Raw genomic sequence first — 15,809 nt, forward strand, 5'->3', positions numbered from 1 at the left:
GTCCTCCGCGAGGACCTCGTTGGCCTCCTGGGAGCCTGGGGCTTGGCGGCCGCTGTCGCCCGGCCAATCGGCGTCTAGCATAGTCGGCGACGTCCCGGCTCAGCCAATCGGAGAGAGGCGGTAGGGGCGAGGGAAAGGAAGCCAGCCCTGCCCTGACCTGGTGTCCCTTCAAGGTCTTGGGGATGGGCCAGATCTGGCGGCGCCCTTGACCCGGACGGGTTCTCCCCCACCGACTCGAATGTCTGGTTATCGGCCGGATGGAGGGGATGAAGAAAAGAAAAAAGATGAACCGTAATACGTGTTTTAGTGTTGGGTTCCCAAGCTGCTTTTTCCTCTTGAGGTTAGATGGCAGCTGGAGGAACCACACATTAACCCACACGTTGGTTACTAACGCCCGGTAGCTTTTCTTCCAGCTGTGGTCTCAGCTTAAATAGGAGGGGTGACATTGGCCATTAAGGGACATAACCTCCACTTTGGTGGTTGGTGTACATCATCTTTTTCAACTCAAAGTGTATTATTGTATTATTAACTTTGATATGAGAAGTGCTTTTCTCTTTGCATAAGTGTATTTCTTAAAATTGTGTCAGTCTGGTGTGACTTAGTTGCACCGAAAGGTTGTGGGTTGGATTGTTCCATTCCTGGTCAGGTCACAGACTGGGTTGCTGGTTTGATGCCCAGTGGGGAACCCTCGGGAGGTGTAACCCATCTCAATGCTTCTCTCACATCTATGTTTCTCCCTCCCTTTCTCTCTCTCTCTCCCCCTCCCTCTCCTCTCCAGTCCCCCTCTCTCTAAAATCAATAAGCATGTCCTCAGGTGAAGATTTTTTTTTAAAAAGTGTCAGTCTGAAAGATAATCCCAGGTCCCAGTCTTTTAGTCCCATTGCAACAAATGAGCCTTGTGGCAAGCTGGCACGGCCATGGCATACTCAGCCCCAGGGCGCCTTATCTGCCATGCCAGCTCAGCCAGGTTCAGTGGCCCTGAGAGGGGGCGGTGAAGGATGGAGAAAAGACAGACAAGAGAATAAAAGCTGGGTCTGGGTGGGACGCTGCTCCCGGATGGAGAGACAGCGCCACGGACTACAAGCTGTGTCTTTATTTTATAGCCAGATTCCACGAGGCATTGTAAGGGCGTGGTCAAGATGTTCACAACATTCTCATGGGTTTCGATCCTACTCAGCTACATGCACCTGAACTCTATCAAGCCCACATCACTCAGGCACGTGGGGCCATGTGTTCGGACCATAGGTTCAAGCTTACAACTATAGCTGTTGGCTATAACTGTGCTGGGAGGGCTCTGCCCTCCACGCTGGGACTTGCACGTGGCAATGAGAGGACTGTGCCCTCTCATTAGTATGAGGCTTGAACCTGTCCAAACACTGTAGCCACTCTCCACAGAGCCTCATTTACTCATTTATTGGGTAGTTATTGAGCATTAACTAATTAACGATTCTGTTGGGATATGGCAAACATCTGTCAAAGAACTGGTATCATAATATATATATCCCAATTTTAAAATGGGGTAAAAAAATGATTCTGCACAAAAGAAGTTATCCAAATGTGCAATAAGCCTATGAAAAGATGCTCAATATCATTACTTTCCAGGAAAATACAAATGAAAACCAGGAAGTACTACTACACCCATCTAATGATTAAAATAGAAAAGACTGACAGTACCAAATGAAGTACCAAAACCCTCATACATTGCTGTTAGGAATATAAAATGGTACAGCCACTTTGGGAAACTTGTCAATCTCTAATAGTTAAACACACCTACCCTTTGACCCAGCAATTCTATTCCTAGGTTTATACCCAAGAGAAATGATTGCATATACCCAAAAAGTGACTCATATAAAAATGTCCAGCCCTAACCGGTTTGGCTCAGTGTATAGAGTGTCAGCCTGTGACTGAAAGGTCCCAGATTTGATTCGGGTCAAGGGCATGTACCTTGGTTGAGGGCACATCCCCAGTAGGGAGTGTGCTGGAGGCAGCTGGTCGATGTTTCTCTCTCATCAATGTTTCTAACTCTCTATCCCTCTCCCTTCCTCTCTGTAAAAAATCAATAAAATATATTTAAAAAAATAAAAATGTCCATAGCTACGTTATCCATAACAGCCCCCAAACCAGAAACAATCAAACGTCCATTAGCGGGATAAACAAATTGTGGTAGATGTGTTAAAATGGAACAATATACAGTAATAGTAAAGAACTAACTACTGATACATGAAAAAAATATACTTTGAGGTATACAATAAGGAATGGTTTGTCTCCTAACAGAGTTGCAAAGATTTTGACTCAGATATTCATAATACAAAGCAGTACATGCTAGTATGTATTCGCAGTCCTGGGCCCCCTCCCGGGGGGTGTCCACCTGCCAGCTTAGGCCCACTCCCCTTCTGGCATCTCCTGCATTGAGCATCTGCCCCCTGGTGGTCAGTGCATGTCATAGCGACCAGTTCTGCTGTTTGGTTGATTTGCATATTAGGGTTTTATTATATAGGATGCATTCCTTTAGCAATGAATGAACATCTGCTTCCCTACAGCCTTCCCAACAGTCTTGTGTTATCCAACTTGTACATTAAAATCTAATTGATGGCTCTAACTAGTTTGGCTCAATGGATAGAGTGTCAACCTGCAGATAGGGCATGTACCTTGGTTGCAGGCTCCTCCCAGTTGATGTGTTTCACATCAATGTTTCTTCTGACTTTCCCTCTCTCTTCCGCTCTCCCTAAAAATCAATGGAAAAATATCCTCGGGTGAGGATTAACAAAAAACAAAAAATCTAATTGAAAAATATTACCATGTACTTTTAACTGTATCTTATTATACGTGAGACTAACCATCTTTTCATATGGTTAAGAGCTATTTTCATTTCTTTACTTGTGAAGACTTCTTACCCATTTTGCTATGCTTATAAGTTCTGTATATAATATGGCTATTAACCTTTGGTCTATTATGAAATTTTTTAACTAGTTGGTATTTTTAAATTTGGATTTTTTTTCTTGATGTGTTGAAGATCTTTATTTTCTTTTTAGTGCAGTCCAAATTATCAAATTTTTTCCCCTTGTAGGGGGAAGGGTGATAACATAAGAATGACTGTATTACTGTTGAAGTTGTGTAATGTGTTTATCAGGGCTTATTACCCTACTCTCTCTACTTTTATGTATTTTTAGTTATTTTTTTAAATATGTTTTTATTGATTTCATAGAGAGGAAGGGAGCGGGAGACAGAGATAGAAACATCAATGGTGAGAATCACCAATTGACTGCCTCCTGCACAGCCCCCACTAGGGATCGAGCCCACAACCCAGGCATGTGCCCTGACCAGGACTTGAACCGTGGCCTCCTGGTTCATAGGTCAGTGCTCAATCACTGAGCTACATCAGGCTGGCTATGTATTTTTTTAAAAAGGGGGATTCCAAATAGTGTGGGAATTTAGCCTATAAGGGCATATTGCGTTATAGTTTTAAGTATTCAAAAGCAATGTTGAAATGAATTCTTTCTCTCTGATGTACCTCAGAGGTGGGTAAAAGTAGGTTGACAGTTGTGAGTATGGAAAATACAACTTATTCTTGTATTTATTTATCAGGTATTTGTATTACAACTGTAAACCTACTTTTGCCCACCCCTGTATTGTTAAGTGTGTGTCTATATACTTAGGCCTACCATACAAATAGTCTGTTCACTCACTTGGCATATGTTTCTTGAGCACTTATTATGTTATGTATCAGGCACCGCTGCAGAAGTGCTTAATTCTCTAACTCTGCCTTTCCAGGAGCTTAGCTCTCCTGTACATCAGTGGCTCATTTATCTGTCTGCTGCACAGTATTCTTAAGATGTTCAGGATACCATGGAAACACAAAGTAGAAATATCAGATTTTGGAATCAGGGGAAGTTTCTTAGAGCAGAGTGACATTTGAGCTGTTTTAAAAGATAAGCAGTCAGGAGAATCAAGATGGCGGCATAGGTAAACACCGGAGACTGCTGCCGCAAACAACCACTTCAAAAATACAACTAAAAGACGGAACGGACATCACCCAGAACCACAGGAAGGCTGGCTGAGGAGAGACTCTTCAACTAGAAGGAAAAATAACAGCACACCGAGGCTCAGAGGAGGCGCAGTGTGGAAAAAACTCAGGTGCGGAGGTGCGCGCGCAAAGCGGGCTGGTGGCTGAGAGCGCGGTTGTCGTTTTCGGTCAGGGGGGAGTCTCAGACTCTGAGCTCCAGATACGGGCGAATCGCTGGGGACTCGGACCCAAACGGGAGAAGCGGGAGTGTCTGGCATCAGTTGGAAGGCAGCTTTCCCTCCGAGGTTTGCAGCGGTTCCGGGGGTTCTGAGAAGCAGAGCCTCTGGGAACAGGACTGAGGGCACCATAACGGCTCCCTCCGCCCGCCCTGCCCTGTTGATCCCGCCCCGCCCAAGCCCTGCACAGAGCCATTTGCCGGTTTGCCTCAGGCAAAGGCTAGATTAGCACCTCCCCAGAGGACAGAAGTTTTCAGCGGCAGACACAGCTGATTCACACAGCCAGTCGGCCTGGTGGTCAAATCCCTCTAGTATTAACTACAACAATCAAGGCTCAACTAGAACAAGACTGCGCACAAAGACCACTAGGGGGTGCACCAAGAAAGCATAAAAAATGCGGAGACAAAAAAACATGACAGAAATGGAGGATATAGAGCTAAAAAACGCAATTTTGAGGGCTTGCAATAAACTTCTGGAGAGCCTCACGAAAACTAATGAGACCCTCGATGCTATGATAAAGAAACAACTAGAAATTAAGCATACACGGTCGGAAATAAAGAATATTACACCCAATAGCAGACCAGAGGAGCGCAAGAATCAAGCCAAAGATTTGAAATGCGAAGAAGCAAAAAACACCCAACCGGAAAAGCAAAATGAAAAAAGAATCCGAAAATACGAAGATAGTGTAAGGAGCCTCTGGGACAGCTTCAAGCGTACAAACATCAGAATAATTGGGGTGCCAGAAGATGAGAGACAGCAAGATATTGAAAACCTATTTGAAGAAATAATGGCAGAAAACTTCCCCCACCTGGTGAAAGAAATGGACTTACAGGTCCAAGAAGCGCAGAGAACCCCAAACAAAAGGAATCCAAAGAGGACCACACCAAGACACATCATAATTAAAATGCCAAGAGCAAAAGACAAAGAGAGAATCTTAAAAGCAGCAAGAGAAAGAGACTCAATTACCTACAAGGGAATACCCATACGACTGTCAGCTGATTTCTCAACAGAAACTTTGCAGGCCAGAAGGGAATGGCAAGAAATATTCAAAGTGATGAATACCAAGAACCTACAACCAAGATTACTTTATCCAGCAAAGCTATCATTCAGAATTGAAGGTCAGATAAAGAGCTTCACAGATAAGGAAAAGCTAAAGGAGTTCATCACCACTAAACCAGTATTATACGAAATGCTGAAAGGTATCCTTTAAGAAGAGGAAGAAGAAAAAGGTAAAGATACAAATTGTGAACAACAAACATGCATCTATCAACAAGTGAATCTAAGAATCAAGTGAATAAATAATCTGATGTACAGAATGAACTGGTGATTATAATGAATCAGGGACATAGAAAGGGAATGGACTGACTATTCTTGGGGGGGAAAGGGGAATGGGAGATGCGGGAAGAAACTGGACAAAAATCGTGCACCTATGGATGAGGACAGTGGGTGGGGAGTGAGGGCGGAGGGTGGGGCGGGAACTGGGAGGAGGGGAGTTATGGGGGAAAAAAAAAAGGAACAAATGTAATCTGAACAATAAAGATTTTATAAAAAAAAAAAGATAAGCAGTCAGATGAAAGGGGAGGCATGGAAATGGGTGGGGTTGGGCAGAGATTGAATGGGGATGGAAATGGCATGATGAATTAGGGCAATGAAAAGTATGTATTTCCATAGGTACATATAGGAAAAAGACTAAAAGGATTATCAAATGTTTAAACCTGTTTTATGTGGCTTTTGGGATTATAGTTTTCCTCTTAGTGCTTTTCTGCAATTTTTCCAAATTTTTTACACAGAACACGTTACTTTTTTACTCAGAAAAAGTATCTTTTTAATTACCTAATTTTCAATATGTTTTTTGTCCTATTCTAAACTGCTAGATAGTAACAGAGTAGGGGAAAAACACTCAATACAAGTCAGGAAACTTCCAATTCTTACCAATCAACAGGGTGATATATAAGTCACACAACATAAAACCAATGTCATCTTTTTCATAGGGTTGTCTTTGAGGTCAGTTGGGAGTACAGTAAAATGTGATGTATAAAGTACAAAGTTATTATGAATAGCAGATAAGATAAACAAGTTAATAATTCATAGACCAGCTTTCCTGGTTGGGGAAGAGTAAAATAGTAAAATTTAAAATTGCTAAAAAAATAAAAATTGCTGTCAAATACTAAGGTATTTTATTTTAATGAAGGTATCTATGTGGTTCAGTAGATTTTCTTGTATATATAGTTAATGAGTTTATTTTAGTGTTTCATCTTTTTTATGCATTTTTTTTCCTTTAGGTAGTCAAGCCACATACTCCATTAATAAGGTTCCCTAACAGAAGAGACCATCCTAAACTAGATGGTAAGTTGTACTTTAGATTTTTTAAATTTTCATTTATTGACTTCAAAGGGAGGATGGGGGAGGGGGAGAGAGGAGGAGGAAAAAAAAACATTGATTCTGTTGTTCCACTTATTTATGTATTCATTGGTTGATTCTTGTATGGGCCCTGACTGGGATCGAACTTTAGCGCTCTAACCCACTGAGCTACCTGACCAAGGCATTTTTTTTTCAAAGGTGTACATGTATATTTATACATGAATATCCTATTATAGGCAATATTTTTCATTTTAAAATTAGGTAGATTCGGTAGCTTAGATGAAAATGGTACATAACCCCCTAGCTGGTTTTGCTCAGTGGATATAGCATCAGCCTGCAGACTGAAGGGTCCCAGGTTTGATTCTGGTTAAGGGCACATGTCCAGGTTGTGGGCTTCCCAGTAGGGGGCATGCAGGAGACAGCTAATCAATGATTCTCTCTCATCATTGATATTTCTCTCTCTCTCCCTCTCCCTTCCTCTCTGAAATCAGTAAAAATATATTAAAAAAAAAAAAAGAAAGTGGTATGTACCTTAGGTTGCATGCAAGTAGAAATTAACTTATTCCATTTAAAAAGGTAATGACTCAATAGAAGTCTCTGAATTTTTAATGATATTGAGTTTATACAGGGAAATTTTTGTTCTACCTTTTTTTCCTTCTATCCTTTAGAACAGGGGTCCTCAAACTACGGCCCGCAGGCCACATGCAAATACAAATATTGTATTTGTTCCCATTTTGTTTTTTTACTTCAAAATAAGATATGTGCAGTGTGCATAGGAATTTGTTCATAGTTTTTTTTAAAACTATAGTCCGGCCCTCCAACGATCTGAGGGACAGTGAACTGGCCCCCTGTTTAAAAAGTTTGAGGACCCCTGCTTTAGAATAATCTCACACACTTACATTTGCATATATTGTGAGGGATAATAACCATTTTCATATTTCTCTCCCAGCTCACCTTTTCTTTCATTGACTCATTTATCCATTCAATCAGTTAATGTTTCTTTGATTGCTATAAACCTTAGTAATCATAAAGTAACTAAAGATTCTGAACAAGTCCTGTTTTTTTCTGACCCCTCTTTTTTACCAGATCCTCTGTCTCTGTCTTTATTATAAGCTATTTGATCCTTAATTCAGGGAGAATTTTAACAAATTTTACACAGATGTTTTTAACTTATTGTAACTCTTGAATTAAGATATAGTTGATGAAAAGTATTGAGAAAACTAATCTCATCTATAGTTACCAAAATTCTTATTCCCCATTGTAAGATATTACCTGTAAATTCCACCATATGACAAAACTTAAGTAATGTAGGTTATCTATATGGGTTGAATTCCACTACCTAGAAATTTCATTATTTTATAAATTTGTTCAATTTAGTAACTCACTCGTTTAATATTACCTCCTTTTTTTAAGAACTTTATGAACTTACATATAGCTACCCAACTAAGTTACTCTCTAATACCTCTCAGAATTATAATACTTATTTCAAGAATGACTAGATTATTCAATAATGGAGAACACAACATCGTATTTTAAGACACCTGAACAATTTCTCTAATTACATTTTTTAAATTTCAGTATCAGAAGCTGTGAGATCAACAGGAGTACCATCTCACTCTTCTTCAATTTCACAGCATTCTAAGGGAAGTAAATCGTCAGATTGGCTGATGCATCAGGGTCCACCAGACACTGCAGAAATAATAAAAACATTACCTCAGAAATACAGAAGGAAACCTGTGTCTCAAGAAGAAGTCGAATATATCCAAGTATGTTGTTGGTGTTTATCACAATATTATGCAAAACACCTTAACGTTTTTGGCTTTTGGAATTTCATATGCTGATTTACATGCCTTTCCCATTGTCTTGTCATGGTGTGTCCATAATTAAGATACGGATGGTCTGATAGGCCAGGACTATGAGAAATAAACCATGTCCAAGCCCTCAGTTTACATGCATGAAGAAATATATGTGTAGAAGTATGATGTGTAGAAGCAATCAACGTAAGCACATTAGAAAAAAGCTCATGAGGGTTCTCAATTTTTCAGATTGTAAAGAGCTCTGAGACCAGGAAATTTGAGGACCACTGATCTGGATCAACCTGAATCCCTTCCAGATCTGAAATTATTTATAACATTTCTATGAGTGCCATAAAGCAATGAGAAAATCTGAAATTGTTTTAAAAAACTAAAGATCATTTACTTAAAATAGTGTAAATTTGTATAGTGGCCATGAAAACATTTTTTCTGTAAATTTGACACCTAATCTTGTTTTATTTTTTCTTTTTCAGCGTGGAGGTCCTGAATAATCATTGACACTGTGGCTGCTGTTTGTTATCAAACAAAAGAATAATCTTTACAATAAAGGACTTCCAAAATGACTAATGAGAAATTATACATTAAACAACTTTAACAAATATTCTGTAAAAAAAAAAAAAGAAAGAAAGAAATATAGAAAACTTAGATAGACACTTGTATTTCTTAATTTATGTATCTTGGCAGCTTTTCCACAAGCTTACCTAATTGTTTATTTACTTTATACTTATTAAAGTACACATTTAAAAATGTTAGTCTATTAATTTACTCTTGATTATTATCAAGTATTACCAGTGTTTAACTATTAAAAGCACACAATGTCTAATAAACCATCATAGATTTCCCATAATTTCACTTTTCTTTGGTTTCTGTTTAGACATTAGTTTCTCAAGCAGAATTGCTTTTTGGAAGTGATTTTCCTGAAATTAGATGAGGATATGTGAAATAATGACTCCATTATTTGTTAATTCTCTTAGCATTTTTTTCATTCACAAAGTTACTGGAGTATAACCGGCTTAGTAAACACATCCTACACTAAATAAAAATAGAGCCAAGGTATATCCAGTGACCTTTGGGTATTAAGACTAGGGAGTTAACACAAAAGATTAATAGTAAGCTATTTTCAGAAAGAAAAAAAAGCCAGTATAAAATCTGATCAAAATATAGCAGAGGTATAATGTTTGAGTAGAAATTGCTATTTCTTATGTTTTATGGGGTGTTAAGAAAATCTTGTTCTTTGGTTTACTGTTTGGATTGTGATAATGTATGCAATTGTGCTAATCATTAACTTTCTCAAACTTAATGTCTGAAAGCTTCATTAAGTCAACGTAAATATTTACTTTGTTAGGCAATTTATGAGACTTAAAGGGTCTTCCTGTGCCAAGGGTATATTATTGTGAAAGTAAAGCCTCACAAAGCTAAATAAATTCTCTTCCATACCATTAATGATTTCTAGAATATGCTTTAAAGAAGTCATCTCTCATAGTAAAGGTAGCTTGTAAGCAATAGATGAGTAGAATTGTTGAGTATTGCCCAGTTGCCTATGGGTTAATCTGCTTTTGTTGTTGTTGTTTTCACTATTCTAGAGTTGATCTGCTTCTCTTGCAAATTCTGTGTTGTGGTAAAAATGTTGCCCAACTCAAATTTGAGGCGAGGGTTTGGTGCTAACAATACACTGCTTTGGTGACTCAAAAAATACAAAATTCATGTTTTTTTGGTGTGTTATTTACATTTATTTGGAAGATTTTTCTTTAAAACTACCACTGTTTTCCCACCCCCTTAACTTTTTTTTTTTTCAGTAAAAGGAAGCCCAGGGCAAACTTTTTTACTTTCAGAAACAGTGGGTTCAGGTAATAAAGAGTGGCTTGAGTAATACTGTGGGCCTAATACTGGATCTGTCTGAGGGCCACCTTTAGGTTTTCCTTTCCAGTACTATCTATTACTTTGTAACAAGTCACCCCAAAACTTAGTAGCTAAAAGCAACAATAATCACTTAATAGCTTATGTTTTCTCTGGGTCAGGAATTCCTGAGCAGGTTGGCTGAGCAGATCTGCTCAGTCAGTGTCTCTCATGAGGTTGCAATCAGGTGCTACCTGGGGGTGTACTTAATCTGAAGGCTTGACTGGGGCTGGACGATCTATTTCCAAAGTGGCTTACTAACTTGGCTGGCAAGCCAAATGAAGCTGGCTGTTGACAGGAGGACTCAGTTCCTCTCTACAAGGCTGCCTGAGCAAATTCATGACATGTTGACTGACTTCCCCCACAGTAAATCATCCAAGCATACAAAGACAGAAGCATTAATGCCTTTTATGACCTAAATTCAGAAGTTACATTTTCTGCCATATTCCACTGGTCCCATATAACAGCCTGTTTCATTGTAGGAGGAATCTACTCAGTTCATTAATACTAGAAGGCAAGAATCATTGGGACCATCTTGGAAGATGGCTACTACCAATGTGTGAAAGTGCGTTTATGCCATAGCACACTCAAGCCTCACAGGGCTACCATCAAATTTAGCTCACTACTTAGCTTATTTTTACTAAAAGTGAAATTAGTTGTTACAGTGATGTCTTTCAAAAGGAACTTTGGCCAAGTCATGTCACACCATGGATCATTAGGTATGACTTGCCACAAGTAAAAAATTAAGAATTAAGTGATAAAGATGGTGTGTTTTCTGCGTATGAGAAGTTTGCCTATGAACATATCAGAGCTCAATAAAGACCCAAGTAGTGAAAAGAGCTGGGAGGTGACCAACAATAGTTATGTAATGGTTAACATAAATTGAGCACTATCAGACACTTTTCTAAGGGTTTTTAGAGTGTGAAATTACTTAAGCCTTGCTGCAACCCAATGATTAGGTCCTATTATGGAGGAGGAAACTAGGGACAGAAAGGTTAAATCATTTGCCCAAGTTATATATCTACTGATTGAATATTTGGCCTAGGAGTCAATGTGGGCAGTTTAGACCCACTGCAATGACTCAATCTTTACACTATATTATGTTTACTAAATTATGAGCCTTGGTATTCTGCCTTTGGCAACATAACTGAAAAGTCAGGATTCTCAAGTCTTACAAACGTCAAACGCCCCAGTTCAAAACCTTAGAATTATGCTTTCCTTACTTCCTCACCCAACACATCCAGTTTGTCAGCAAATCCTTCTGGCTAGAAAAACTGGTACCATCTAATACAGCCATCTGCATTACCACAGTAATTCCTTACCTGGCCTTTTCCTTGCCACCTCCCCCACCCCAAGTTTGATCTCACAACAGCCAGAGTGGACCTTTGGAAACATGGACGGATCATATTTGTCTGCTCAAAACTGATGTTTGTCTTGTCCCATCATATTTATAACTGAAAAGCCTAATATCTCTCTCTTTTCCCTGCTCTATTATCTCTATAGCACTTATAACTGTGTATCATAGCATTTTAAAAATCATAACATATTTTACTTGGTTGTTAACTACTCCCATTTGAAGGCAAGAATCTTTGTCTTTTTTTTTTTTCCGGCTCATTTCTCAGTCTACAACAGAGCCTAGCATATTCAATAAATATTTATTGAATAAATGAATTAATATGTATAATTTGTTAATTTGTGTGAAAACTCATGAGGAAATTGGGTATTGATCACAGCTAACACTTAATTGAGCGTTTACTATGTCACCCTTTCTGCATGTCTCATTTAATCCTCACAACCACCTGTGATGTAGTCTATTATTTCCACTTCACGGAGTAGAACACTGATGACCATAAGTCTGTTCCACAGCACAAAATCCTTCAGTTGACTTGGATTTTGCTTCCCTGCGTGTGCTTCTTCATAAAAGCACTGGACTAATATGAACGCCTCTTGACCAGCCCTGAAGAAGTGGGCAGGCGTCTAAGTAACCTGAGCCTGCGGGGCCAGGCGTCCATAGCAACCATAGCGACAGAACACCCACAACCTAGAACCAGAAAGGGAGATGAGGGAGAAGGCCGAGCCTGCCACACGCACACACACCTATTAAATTCCGGACTCAGAACCGTAGCAGAACGCTGACCCGCCGCGGTAGTTAAGAAAATAATCTAAGTTAAAACGGTAACAAGGTGACACGCGTGGGCACCACCCTAAAACACCCGGCTTCCGGCACCAACAGGCCAGCACGTGAGAGGGCGGGGAGCTGCGCAGAACAGCCCAGGAGCCCAGCTTCGCGCAGCCTCCTTGGGGCCGAACTTACTTAGCAGGGCCACGCCCACCCCGGAAGTGAGGGCGGGGCTAACAAAGCGTCGGAGCCTGGTGAGCGGAAGTGGCTGTTGGAGGCTTTAAAGTAGCTTTAAATTCCCTCTGTCCCGGGAGCTCGCCCTTTACGGCTGACGCCGGGCTTCGCGTGACGGATGGCTGTGGACGTGAAGTCGCGAGCAAAGCGCTATGAGAAGCTGGACTTCCTCGGGGAGGGACAGGTGAGGCTCTCGAGGTTCGGGGCAGAGCGCCGGGTCGCCCCACGTCTTCCCCGGTGTTCCCGTGCCCTCCGAGGCTGGCCTGGCCGCTGGCCTGGCCGCCGCTGCCCCCCTGTCCACTCGGAGCGGCCCTCTCCCTTCTCGGCCACAGACAGGAAGCGGCGTGGGCTGCCCCCCACGCTTCCAGCCGCCCGGAGTCCGCTCCTGGAACCCTTGATTCTTGGCTTCCCAAAACCTAAAGTAAAAAGGCAGACACAAACAAACAATCTTCCCACGCGCTTGGGTTATTTTTGCTTTTCTGTCTAGTTTGCCACGGTTTACAAGGCCAGAGACAAGAACACCAACCAAATCGTCGCCATCAAGAAGGTGAGTTGCCGTTTGTTTTCCTTGGGTCTCTGGGGAGACGGGGGTATGTGTGAGTTGGGGGCTGGCCATTTTACTAGTCTAGGCCTTGCTCCGCGGATGAGTTCCTTAAGTCATTGTCAAAGGAAGCAGAATTTGTTCGTGTCTTGTGTTCCAAGAGAGAACTCGGGTTGAACGGGTTTCTAGTGATTTTTAGAGAGAAGAAGGGGGAGGGAGGGAGAGAACCATCAAAGAGAGACACCAGGGTGGGCTGCCTCCTGCACGCCCCCTACCGGGGATGGAGCCCGCCACCCGCTCCCGTCCCACGGGTGACCGTCCGTGCACCGGGGGAAGCCGCACCGGCCAGGGCTGAACTAGGGTTTTGTGCCGTTAATTGACATTGACATGAAAGCGAAGCTGGATGCTGGCTCTTTAAACTCAGAAGTTGGCGAAGGGGATAATAACTGCCAATCCGCTAGGTCCTCGGAACGAACCATTTAATGTCATTATCTCCCTGGATCGCTATTTCCGCCTCACTTGCCTCCACTTTGTGTATCGTATCTATTTTCTGTGGACAGATTTACCGTAAAAGGCTTTCACCGACATTAACAACATGGATGTGCATGTGTTTTTAAAACTGGTTTTAGTATCTCTTTTATTTGCATCCACTCAAGAAATTTAGGTCCTATTCAGCTAGCTTTCTGTATGCCAGGCGCTTTCACCAACGTTTTTCATTTAACCCTCAGAATAGCCTGGTAAAGTAAGCGTCTTTATTTCACACTTGAGGTTCTTGAGGCTGAGAGCCATGAGGTGACTTGTCAAGATGGTGTGGGTAGTAATGGCTAAAGCGAGGCGTTAAGTCCAGGTGTCCTGCTGCGGGTGGATTCTCTTTCCCGTGCCCCTGAAATCAGTAACCCTCTCAAGGAGAGGCTGTTTTTCTCGCTGCTCAAGACTTGCTGAGGCGGTAAGTGCCCTCCACCTTACCTTTTCTGACGTCTCTCATCTTGTTTTCCAGTTTATGTTCTATAATCCAGCACCAGCTACTCCTTTGTAAAACCCTCAACTCTCCTGACCCTTTCTAAAGTTATCTTTTCAATTCTCCTGTTTTTCTATACTCAAGCCACACTGCCTTTCTTTTCCTTGAACACGAAATTTATTCCAGCCCCAGGATTGTTGCATTTGCTCTGCCTTCTGGCTAATATATTTTTCTTCTGAAACTTGGCATGGCTGATTAATTATCACTTAGATCACACTCAAATGTCTCTTCACCTAGAGGCCTTTGCTGGTCACTGTAGCTAAAACAGGCGTGCCTCCCTCCTCCCCTGGTCTTCTTTACCATATTTCTCTGTTATCTTCATAGCATTTATCAAAACCTGAAATGCTTTTATCTCTGAGTTTATTGTCTACTTACTTTCATTCAAATCATACTTAGACACTATGGCTGGTACATTTGTAGACACTCGTTAAAAATGTATTCACTTCTTTCAACAACAAAGATAAATTTTAAAAAATGTATTCACTTAACTGACTGATCCAATCTCTTCAAACTATTGGCATATTGAGTTCTATAGTTGTCTGAAAGTCCAAGTGGGGTTTTTTGTTTGCTTGCTGTTAACATAAATTAGGGTAAAATCCATCCTGTTTCTCTGGGATAGACTTTTACCCCTTCAAGGTGACTCAGTGAAACCAAGGGTCCTAATATGTATGCCAGCACTCTATTCAGTTTCTTTACAGAATGCCCTATAAGCTTAGCCCTTTTCCTTACTGGTCATTCTGAAGCAGCCAGAAACGATGGTCATACCTTGATTAAGGGTTACAAGGTATGTGTTTCTGTTACCGTAAGCTGAAGATAATATCTTGACCTAAATTGTTTCAGCTCCTGAGACCTAAGGTAGAATAACCCCCTGGCTACCTTTCTGTGAAACTAGATAGAGGGATGCCAGAGCAGACCTCAAGACCTGAAGAAATTATGTATTAACCCTTACCTCCCCTCCAACCAATCAGCTCCCAACACCAGCCTTAACTCCTAACCCACAGTGTCCTATCATTTTGCCCTATATAATCTGTAACCTACATGCCATCAGGGAGTATGGGCTTTTAAGTATTAGCTTCCCTTTCTCTTGGGTGGTGCCATTCATAATAAAATAGTCTTTCTCCACTGCAGTTCTTCTTTAAAAAAAAAATGTTTTTATTGATTTAAGGGAGAGGGAGAGAGTGAGAAACATCAATGTGAGAGAGAAACTTCAATTGGCTGCCTCCCAGGCATGTGCCCTGACTGCAAATCGAACCAGTGATCTTTCAGTGCATGGGAGAAAGCTCAACCAGCTGAGCCACACTGGCCAGGGCTTGAGTTGCTTTGAATATGTACTTCAAAAACTTAAAGGACAAGGAATAGTAGGTACTTGATTCTTTCTTATATTACTTTTGCCTTTTTGATTAATGATTACACACTTCCTTCTTAATTACTAATACTAAATACATATTAGTTGTTAAATGTTTTTGCTGTAGCTGAGTTTTTTAAGTATGCATGTGTGTGTATTACACAAACACATTCATTAAGTCTAAATAACTTAACACTTTTTTTATTGCTTAAAGTATTACAAAGAGTATTACATATGTCTCC

The 15,809-nt window shown here is 40.9% G+C and overlaps 2 protein-coding genes across 7 annotated transcripts in view; both read left to right on the forward strand.

Moving 5' to 3' along the window:
* The first annotated feature begins 6,424 nt into the window (after positions 1–6,424).
* MRPS36 (mitochondrial ribosomal protein S36) lies at positions 6,425–9,857 on the forward strand. Its single transcript, XM_014550545.1, has 4 exons — positions 6,425–6,430; positions 6,522–6,585; positions 8,179–8,366; positions 8,888–9,857. Exons 1-4 carry the CDS (start codon positions 6,425–6,427, stop codon positions 8,903–8,905), a joined length of 276 nt encoding a protein of 91 aa, XP_014406031.1. The 3' UTR covers positions 8,906–9,857.
* A 2,779-nt stretch (positions 9,858–12,636) lies between these two features.
* The window catches only part of CDK7 (cyclin-dependent kinase 7), a 19,549-nt gene continuing 16,376 nt past the window's right edge, over positions 12,637–15,809 (forward strand). For 4 of the 6 annotated variants that reach the window (XM_014549344.1, XM_014549339.1, XM_014549336.1 and 1 more), the window contains exons 1-2: positions 12,648–12,847; positions 13,151–13,210. In XM_014549344.1, the coding sequence (XP_014404830.1) occupies positions 12,782–12,847; positions 13,151–13,210 (126 nt within the window). In that variant the 5' untranslated portion in view covers positions 12,648–12,781. Of the gene's footprint in view, positions 12,848–13,150; positions 13,211–15,809 lie in introns of all 6 variants that reach the window. The other 2 variants (XM_005857974.2, XM_014549352.1) reach the window with 2 other exon arrangements.

Source organism: Myotis brandtii, unplaced genomic scaffold (genome assembly GCF_000412655.1).
Source record: "Myotis brandtii unplaced genomic scaffold, ASM41265v1 scaffold115, whole genome shotgun sequence".
In the NCBI taxonomy this organism is placed as follows: Eukaryota; Metazoa; Chordata; class Mammalia; order Chiroptera; family Vespertilionidae; genus Myotis; species Myotis brandtii.